Source organism: Centruroides sculpturatus, unplaced genomic scaffold (genome assembly GCF_000671375.1).
Source record: "Centruroides sculpturatus isolate CEXI.00-Female unplaced genomic scaffold, Cexi_2.0 scaffold1504, whole genome shotgun sequence".
NCBI lineage: Eukaryota > Metazoa > Arthropoda > Arachnida > Scorpiones > Buthidae > Centruroides > Centruroides sculpturatus.
This window is the reverse complement of record NW_019385821.1, coordinates 54,056-64,490: the sequence shown is the minus strand read 5'-3', so window position 1 is coordinate 64,490 and position 10,435 is coordinate 54,056. Positions and strand designations below refer to the sequence as shown.

At 27.4% G+C, this 10,435-nt stretch overlaps 1 protein-coding gene across 1 annotated transcript in view; it reads left to right on the top strand.

Moving 5' to 3' along the window:
• The window catches only part of LOC111642342 (splicing factor 3B subunit 4-like), a 10,413-nt gene extending 4,915 nt beyond the window's left edge, over window positions 1-5,498 (top strand). Inside the window, exons 3-7 of the mRNA XM_023388676.1 lie at window positions 561-638; window positions 1,403-1,583; window positions 1,815-1,979; window positions 2,126-2,214; window positions 5,352-5,498. Of these exons, the coding sequence (XP_023244444.1) occupies window positions 561-638; window positions 1,403-1,583; window positions 1,815-1,979; window positions 2,126-2,142 (441 nt within the window). The 3' untranslated portion in view covers window positions 2,143-2,214; window positions 5,352-5,498. The remainder of the gene's footprint in view (window positions 1-560; window positions 639-1,402; window positions 1,584-1,814; window positions 1,980-2,125; window positions 2,215-5,351) is intronic.
• Window positions 5,499-10,435: the final 4,937 nt, after the last annotated feature.

Here is a 10,435-nt window from a genome sequence, read left to right as displayed (position 1 = left end):
AGGATAAAAATGAAATTAAAAATGTTGTCTATAAAATACCCTGTACTTGTAAGAATAATAGTTTTTACATAGGTGAAACAAAAAGAACATTAAAAACACGTGTTAAAGAACACATATCCGATTTAAAATATAGTCGTCTGAACTCCGCTTTTTATGATCATTGTGTAATCAATAATTGTAATATAAACCAATCAAATATACAAATTTTACATAAAGAAAAACGGATTTATGACAGAAAATTTAAAGAAAGTGTGGAAATATTACGAAACAAAAACCAAGGCTGTATAAATAAAAACTTAAGTGTAAAAATTCATGAAAACTGGTTGAAAATATTATAATGAAATGTACTAGATTAATACAATTTATAATAATAGAATGGTAAAAAACGAATTATTTAATGAAACAATGGTCTGTATTAACGTCATATGTAAATTAGATAAAAAGAAAATATGTAGAGTAAACTTTAAGAGAAATAGTGATTTATTGTATAAAAAAATTAAAAAATTTTTTGTAATTTCCTTAAGGATTTTCAAATGTTTGTCGATTAATTTGTTCACTAGTATAACTTACGGCACATAGTGCTATATGCAAATTGTCGGATCAGTCAACGAGGTGGCAAAAAAAGACTTTTGAAATTTGTGAGTTTTAGTTTTTTAAAAATCTGCAGAGTTTATCTTGTTTATGTAATAAAATGTAGAAAAGGTTTGTTTTTAACCTGTAAAGTAAAAATTGTGATAAAAATTGATATTGTAAATGTTAAAAACCTAAGTGTAGTCTGATTTCTGCTGTATGTGCAGTGTCCATGCTGAAGTGAGGTATGGTTTACAAAAAATTTATGTGAGTTTTTTGGTTTTATTTGTGTCTTGTTAAATATTTTTATATATATTTAGTTAGCTGAAGAGGGGCTGATGCCCGAAACGTTGATGTATGGAAAAAACGTTCTAACTAAATAAAAGATTCAACTAGCCCAGTGTTGAGAAAAACGTCACTTCATTGTGCCAGTACACAACAGGAAAAAAAAAAATAATAATATCAAAGAACAATAATAGAAAATATAATCGATTTATATCCATAGCATAACTAGTGAAAATACAATAATATTTTTTTATAATTAATATTTTCCGTTTTCACTTAGTATATTATTTACTTTATAAGAATCTAATAACTCTGAAAAATACATAAGGTCAGTTAAATATAATTTCAAATTTATTTTTAGTAGTTTATTTTTTATTAAATTAACTTTTTATATTTTAAAACTTTGCAAGATGTTTTTTAAACAGTTTTAATTTAAACATTAATAAGTGCATTTGTTGAGTTTCAATAAATCTGACATTTAGTTGTTTGGATTAAAATGAATAAATTGAGCTTAATGCTTGCTTATGTATTAATATTTTATTTTCAGATAATCAGAGATCCTGAAACAGGAAATTCAAAAAATTATGCATTCATCAATTTTGCTAGTTTTGAAGCATCAGATGCTGCTATACAAGCTATGAATAGACAGTATCTTTGTAACAAACCTATTAGTATATCATACGCATTTAAAGAAGATTCAAAAGGCGATAGACATGGTTCAGCAGCAGGTAATTTAATTACTAAGAATTAAAAATTAATAAAATAAAATGTGAAAAGTAATATGAAATAAAATCTAGTCTTTTAACTTATCCAAATGATCACTAATGTCATATAAGAAAATAAAGTGCTCAAAAGCTGACAGAAAATGAAAAATTAAATGATGTCTCTCATTATATAAAAATTCACAAAGCATTATGAATTTTGCTATTAAATATTGAAATGAGACTTTTTTGTTTCAGAACGTCTTCTAGCTGCTAAGAATCCACTTTCTCGTGCCTACAGACCTCATCAATTGTTTGCTGATGCACCTCCACCACCATCTGCACCAGTAGTAGCACCAATGGCTGCACCGCCACCACCAATGGTTGGACTTTCTCCTCCGCCGATGGCAGTAGTGACATCAGGTAAATTAAATTCAATAATCGTTAATTTAAAAAACTTCACATGTAGTAAACTCAATATTTTTGAATGTATTCTCTAGATATCGAATAACTATAAATAATACCATAACTTTTTCATTTTCCACATTTTCTTGTAACAATCTAAATAGGAGCTGTTCTTCCATAGAAAGTTCTCCCCTCAACAGACTGTGTGATAAAATGTCAATGACCAAAGTTGACCATTAAAAATTTAAAAAAGGTTAGCTATCATTATATCTTTGTGGAATTATGATAAAAGTATTGTATTCAATTTAGTATAATTGTTGTAAATAGTAAATTAATGTTTATATATTAGGTAAGCCTAAACTTAATGATAACAATCAAAAGACATGGCAAATTTTTGACATCATTTGCTGCAATGTCACACTGTTCGTTTCCTTATGTTTTTCTTTCATTCTGTTTTATTATATGTAAATTTTCTCTATTTTTTTCTTGTGTCTTGTAAATGTTTATTCCAATTGTGACTTCACGTCAAATTAGTCATTCTTGCAATAACGCAGTGCTTAAAAATTTTAAAATATATTTGAAGGAGTTGATAAAAAATAACATGAATAAAGTATATAAAATATTTTTATTGATGAATGAGTGTGTCAAAAACACAGCATTAGTATTTTATAAAATATTAATTACACACAAACCAGTTTATATAAATAAGATTATTTATATGGCCTACATTTTGGAAGTTATACTTATAGCATTTTAGCCAATCAATACTTATATTTCAGCATTTCTGTTGATGCGGTTTTATTTTTAAAAACAAATTTATTAAAAAAGGTATGTTTTTTGATACTTTCATTCTTGATTTGTTTTTTCACTTTAAAACAAATTTAATACAGCAAAGAACTTAAATTTTTCTTACTGTGTAAAATAAGAAAATCATCATTAAACTCTAACACAACACAAAGTCTGTTCTTCAGCTTAATGATAATACCAAATAAAATGCAATTTAGTTAGTTCATTGGATTTGTTAATAGTTGTCTTTGTTTTCAGATTGAAATGTAGTTGAATATTATTTTTCTAGAAACACTTGATTATATGAATGTTTTGAAAACAGTGCAAACATGCATTGAGGTTTATCATGTGTATTTTTGAGTTGACAGTTATTCCTTCAGACGTGAAATCCATACATACAACCGTATATGTGAAATAACAACTGTTATTACTTTACTTCTTGGGTAGATTTAAATTTTTTCTTTTATTCTCATATCCATAATCACTTGAAAATATTTTCCACTTCTTCTTACATACAATATTTTAATCACAATAATTAATGTATGGAAAAAAATATATCATTAGCATGTCAGTAGAGAATATAACAATTTCACTTGTAAAAATAGACAAAAATAAAAGTGAAAAATTCACAAACACCTTCTAAAATGTGAAATAATATCTTTGAAGTGATAAATTATTGTTTAATTGATAAACATTGTTAATTGCATATGAACGTTATTAACACTTAAATTACAGTGAAATAAAATCTATATAGTTTCTATTAAAATATTCTATATTGACCTGATTACTCATGATTTTATTAAATTGAAGTACAGTAGACCCCCCTATAACGCTTAGATACGTTCCACGCTAACCGAAAATTACGTTGTAGGAGTGAGCCAATCGCAGCCCGATAGGTGGGAACTTTACGGACTAAGGCTGTTCGAAAGGTTTTCTTCTATAAAATTAACCGATTCTAGACTAATTCCACTCAACATTTCCAAAACACGTATAATTTTTTGGGAGTAATCCGTACAAACTATGCTATAAACAAAAAATTATAGGATTACTTACACCGTTCGACTACGCCGTTGCTTAAAGCTGGTTTTCATCGCGGAACAGCACGCGAAACGACGGCCGCAATTTCTGATAACGAATTTTTGGCGGAAAAATAACTTTACCTTTGGAGACATCATTAATATAAATAATTTTTATGGACGTTGAATAAGAAGTGTTTCTTTCACAAGAAATGTATAAAATTAGTGCTGTATTAGACTTACGGTACCTAATTTACATACTGTGCAGACGATAATAAACTCAACTTACTAGCCTAAAATCTCCGTAGCGTGTTGCCAGGCGGCAGAAAGCATATATATAATTATAATAAAGTTACAATAAATTAAGTTAATATATAATTATATATACAGTACCTAATTTATATATAATTAATATATAATTATATGTACAGTACCTAATTTATATATAATTTATATATAATACTAAACAGACGATAGCAAACTCAATTTAGCCGCTCCGTAGCGTGGCGCAGGGTCGGAGGAAAGTAGTTCGGCTGCTCATCCACTATTGGTCCAGACTCTATCAATCTTGTCGCGAAACGACGTTATGGGAGGTATGTTTTACGAGAGTTTGTACAATTTTTTCGTTACGTTATAGGAATTGTCGTTATTAGAACGTACGTTATAGGGGGGTCGACTGTAATCAAATTAAAAATTGCTATTTGCAACTGAGTTTTATCTGATAGAACTTTAATTCATGTTTTTCTAAAACATTGATAAAAGTTAAATATAATAAACATGCACTTTCAATTTATTGATTTAATTGTATTTTTAGAAAAAGTATATATATATTACTTTATATATATATTTTTTTTGAATTTATATATAACAAATATATCCTTGCTTAGATTACTAATAACTAGAAAATTGATTTCAAAGCAATTAGAATGGACAATCTGTCAATCGGGGTAATCTCATTTCGAGTCTGAAATGGGTGGTCTGTTTTGTATATTTTACTACCTCCTTAAATTTGTAAAACAAGTTTTACAAAATTCAAAGGAGCTTTTTGCAATGATATAATACTTATTGATTACAGTTGCTGCTGCATCTGACAGTTAACAATAAGAAACATAGTTTATGTCACATTCAGACAGTTTGCCTTCTTGCCGCACTTTTATCGGCATGATGGCGACACGTGACGGAATCCCATTTCATCACAAATTTCCCAATATCGTCATTGGTTTTGTTCCTTGACACCCATTTGTTTTTATTTTGGTTCTGGCTAAACACTAGACAGGCATGGAAAAAAGGCCATCTTAGTGCCTACAAAGTGTTAAAAAATAATCATTATTTTTTATTAAACAAAATGAAATGTTTTTTAACATTAAAAGATATATTCCAGTTTACGTAGTTTATTCATATAAATAAAGACTACTTTTTTGAGTTAATTTGTGCTGGTTTTTTGGGTTGGTCTTTAATTACATTTAAAGATCCAAAAAGCAAATTGAATATTGTATTTAATTAACATTAAATATGTATAATTGTTATTAGATTGTATATAACTGTGATGTATGATTAAAATTTAATTTAAAAACTTTCGTATTTTTAGGGACAAATGGAATTAGTAGAAGCTATGGAATGTTGGAAATAGAAAACTCGTATTATAGCTTATTTTTAAGATACTGCCAATAAAAAACCAACTGAATTTTTATTAAAATTTTTTGCGGGTCAGAAATGATTCAAAGTGGCAAAAGAGTTATGGATGGAAATTTTCAAAAAGTAGAAAATATTTCACATCATTTAAGAAAGAAAAATGTAAATTAGTGTGTAATAAAATAAAACTAAATATTTTGTTACCTTTATTTACAGTATATCTATACTAATATAATAAAGAGGTAATGTTTGTATGTAAGTTTCGTTGCAGCAGGTAATCTCCAAAACTACTCATCCGATTTCAAAAGTTCTTTCACCAATATTTAGAATGGAACCTTAGGGTAGACATAGGCTGTGTATTATTCCGTTAAACATTCATATAAATTATAATATATAATCTAGGTTAACCCTTTTATGTCCAACAGATGGCGCTACGAGTACGACGCCCTAAGTTTGCTTTTCTGCGAGGCATTACGCTTTTCTGTGAAAATGAACTAAGTGAATCATCTTCTATTTATATAAATGAAAATGTAATGTTCGTTTGTTCCTACCGATTTCTTTGAAATTTTGACACAACGCTGCATTCGAATGCGCACGTGTTTTTATATCATATACGTGTCGAAATTTCCCGCACTGGGGGAGATGGACAGGANACACTAAGAAGAAATTTTTCGTAAAATTTCCTCCCCACAGGGGAAGTGTTATGCATTTATAATAGATACATTTTGAGCCACAACAACGCGTGGCGGGGTCTGCTAGTATTGTATAATATTATAGACTCTTTTCCATGTTAATTATCTTTAATCCATATTTTAACATTTAACAGTAATTCATATTAAAGATTCATTTTATATAATTAAAGAAATCTATCTCAAATTTCAATTTATTTCACTTTTGTACATATTATTGTCGAAAAGTTTATAATCTATATAAGAAAAATGCAGCATACAGTTTTTTTATCATGTGCATAATTAGCATTATTACATTAGAAATGCAAAATATAGTTTAATACCAATTTACCTCATTTAATTTTATAAATATTCTTCAATTGAGTGGAATTTTACCCCCAAAAAAATCTGTCATGAATATCCTGAATTGTAAATATACATTTTTTTGCAAATAATTTTAAAAAATCACATGTAAAAATAATTTTAGTAAGAGTTTTGACAGATTAACTTTTTATATTCATTTTTATTGGGCCCACCAGCAATGTTCCCTTTTATTTTTTTGTAGATGAGCATAACATATACTTTTCTGAGCAAAAAACAAATTTTGCTGAGCAGATTCTGAGCAAAAAATTATTCTGAACATATATATACAAAATCAATGATCATTGACAAAAGATAATATTTTGTATAAAAGTATGTTTTAAAATGAATTTTAATTTATACTTTATAATTAAATATTATAATTTTATAGGAAATAATAAGATATTTATAATGTATTTAATCAAAATATACGCAGTAATAATAATGTTGCAGACAGAGTGAAAAATAAGTAAACAACAATTCAAATCGGTGTGCATTTTCGCCTGTGCGGCACATAAATTTTCGTCAGCGGCACCAATTTGTGCAGTGCGCGGCCGCGCAGCATAGAAGGAACATTGCACATCAGTGGCCAAGTGAATGAAACACCAAATACGAGTAGTTTATTTTGGGTTAGAACCTGACTAACATGTTGGTCTCCCTGGTTATTTTTTTCATCTAAATGGAAACCGAATTTCACCATATAGAGCTCTTCCAGGAGGTATCGTTGGAAGATCACTCTCGAAATTATATTGCATGTTATGACTAATAAGTTACATTACTCATTTAAACACAATGCACAATGTTCTGGGAGACCACCATATTAAAAAAAAAAATGGTTCAATGTGTAGAAACTAAACAGTCTATGTCATAAATCAAAAGACTGATCCAGGTGCTTGTGTCACAATTGACAATATATGATTTCCTTAATTACAAACTCATAAAACTTGCACAGCACGTCTAAGTTACACACTAGCTGAAGGAGGAAAAAGAACTGTGTCACTTGCCATGAAATATGTCGCTCAATCTATTGAATGCTAAGGAACACGACAATTTGACGATACTTTCGTGTATTAATCCATTCGAACATGCGGAAACCATAGCGATTCTCTTTTCTTGAGTCTGCATGCTTCGTAGGACTTAAAAACAAATGATTTTGTTACTATTCTTGCAAAAATGGATTAAAACTTTATAATCATTATGTACTAGAAACTTTTTGCTTTTACATGATCAAAAGAAAATTTTACAAAGCAATTGAGCATAAATTAATCAATTACATGGTAATTAGATATAGAACAGCACATTAGATATTAAAAATTTAATTAACATTATAGAATAACATTAACATGATCTCAGGTAAGTTCTAATTCAATTTTTAATTTTACATTTTAAAATAAAACAATAATAGATAATTATATACGATATTTAATTGTTATCTTACTTTTGAGAATATAATTTTAATTGGATTTTTTATACTAAATTATGTAATTATATTTCAATATTTTATCACGAAATCATCACATATTTTTTATAAGTAGGAATTAAGTCAGTTGCTGCATATCAATAATACCACTTTGGCATAAGGGCAACAAATAAAAGACAAATTCAACAATACGAAACAATTACATATGAAGTACTGTATCACGAAACGATTGAAACAAATTTACTAGTCCAAGTAATGTAAAGTTACACACCGATCCACATAAGTAAAACAACATTGAAATATCCTGCATAGAGTTGCGTGCTTTTCTCGGCTACAGTTAAAAGAAATAGATCCACCTGTTAGGAAATCTAATATAACCGACATGAATTGATATAATGATAATACTAAACCCACAGCAATAACGATTAGGTGTTAAAAGTTGAAATTTGGTACACAGTTAGGGTAAGCCATGAAAATGAAAACGGTTTTTTAAAAAATTCACCAAGCAGAAAGTAGTTAAACAGTTAAAAAATACTTTGAGAAAGTCGCTCTCTACTGTACTATTTTAGGAGTTATTCGGGTTTTTGCAAAATGTCGAACATATTTTTATGCACATAAGACAATACTGTAATTAGCATTTAAAAAAAGTTAATTCTTGCACTTAATAGAAACAAGTATAATTAAATATATAACTATATAGATTATATTAGGTAACAGTCTATAAAGCCAAATGAACAATACATTATTACACGTATTAAACATTACAAATTCCTCTACGATACAATATTCGAAAAATATTTAAATGTGTTAAGTTAAGCACTCGATGTAAAAAATTCTCACGTAATATAAACCTTTGTAAATATAAACTAAACACTATAACATAATACAGTTTACAAGTAATAAGTACAAAATAATATAATCATTTTAATGTGTGCTGTTTATATGTTTTATGTGACCTACGCTGGGCTAATCTGCTAGTTTTTATATTATTATTAAATATTAAATATAAAACCTATTAACTGTATAAAAATTATATAAACATTTCACACAAAGAAAATATAAGTCACAAATCATTGATTTCTAACTTAATTAACTAGAGTGTCGTTAAAACAAAAAACAGGCAGCGAGAGGTGGCTGTTTTTGGTGGCTGTAAGAGGTTGGTTTATTTTGGACGTGACATTTTACTCAAAACACAGAGGATTAGAACACAATATTCTAATAAATAAATTAAGTGTTGTAAATTTAAGTCACATTCTGGATATTCTAGATTGAAAGTTAATTTAATTTTAATTATTAAATTTATTAGAAGAGCGCTATACTATTTATTTCCAGCCAAACTGATTTTTTATCTAAGTAGTTATTAGGCTCAACATAGCCCAATAGATAATCTGACAAATAATTTGGTAGAAGGAATGTGCTGGGTTGTTGTTTATTATGTAAATTACACAATTAATCTGCAAGATGGAAGTGCAGCTACCTATTCTTTCACAGTTAAGAAAATATTCTGGCAATGTGAATTAAAACGTTCAGTTGTATTAAATATGTTGCAAATTCCCGATCTTACATATGGTAAAAGCATCTGTTTCCAATTAAACCCAAAAAACTTGTAACCCGAGTAAATTTTTTTAGGGAAGTTTTTCATTTAACAAATATTCTGCCAAATCGGGAAGAAAAATGTTTTTTAAAAATAAACTTTCCTTTAAAAATGCGATTAAAATTTTCGAAATATTACATTTACGATGTAAAACTCGTGTTGCATTGCAATTACAAATTCGAATTCGTTCAGTTTCTGGAAATTGCCAGTTACTTTTCTTTATATTTTGGGATTTTTTGCGAATGTTCAATTACATAAAACCGAATAACGCAGAAAATGTAACGTTTTTTTTTTATTTACAAGCGATCAAAATGGAATAATTTTAAATAGAATATTAAGTACAAAAGTCATAAATTTTCATAAAAAATATTCAACGTATTTTCTACTTAGCATGGAATTAAATTATCAGATTTTAAATAATACTTGCTCGCATATTGTCTTATATTTTTATGAATGAAACAATAAATGATTTATATTAAAAATATCTTTTAATATTTAATTAATTTATTTATCATCTTGATATTTTTTATTCTTAATAATTAAATTCTTAAATTATTCTCAAGTTTTATAATTCACTTTCTAAACAGCCATGAAATTATTTTAAAAACTTATTGTGCTTTAAAAATTAACAATAAGCAAAACAAAAGAAAGGTAAGGCATTTTTATTTTCGTTTTAATTTGTTATGTATTCTGTACATTGTTGAAGTAGAAAATGGCATATTAAAGTTTAGAATCCTCATTGATGAATATAAGAATTTATTGTAGTAGAATGATGCTTGAAAAGTAATGTCATTCATTCACACATTCGAAATAATACGAGTTGCGATTTTAATTAAAAATAATAAATTAGTCCTTCAAATTATATTTATTTCATATCGAGATAAATTATAAACATTTAAGAAAAACATTAGCAGAGAGTTTTAATCATAATATAATCTTGTTGTAAAATTATCAATGAGTATATAAAATGAATTTATAATGTATATCTATTGCTAACA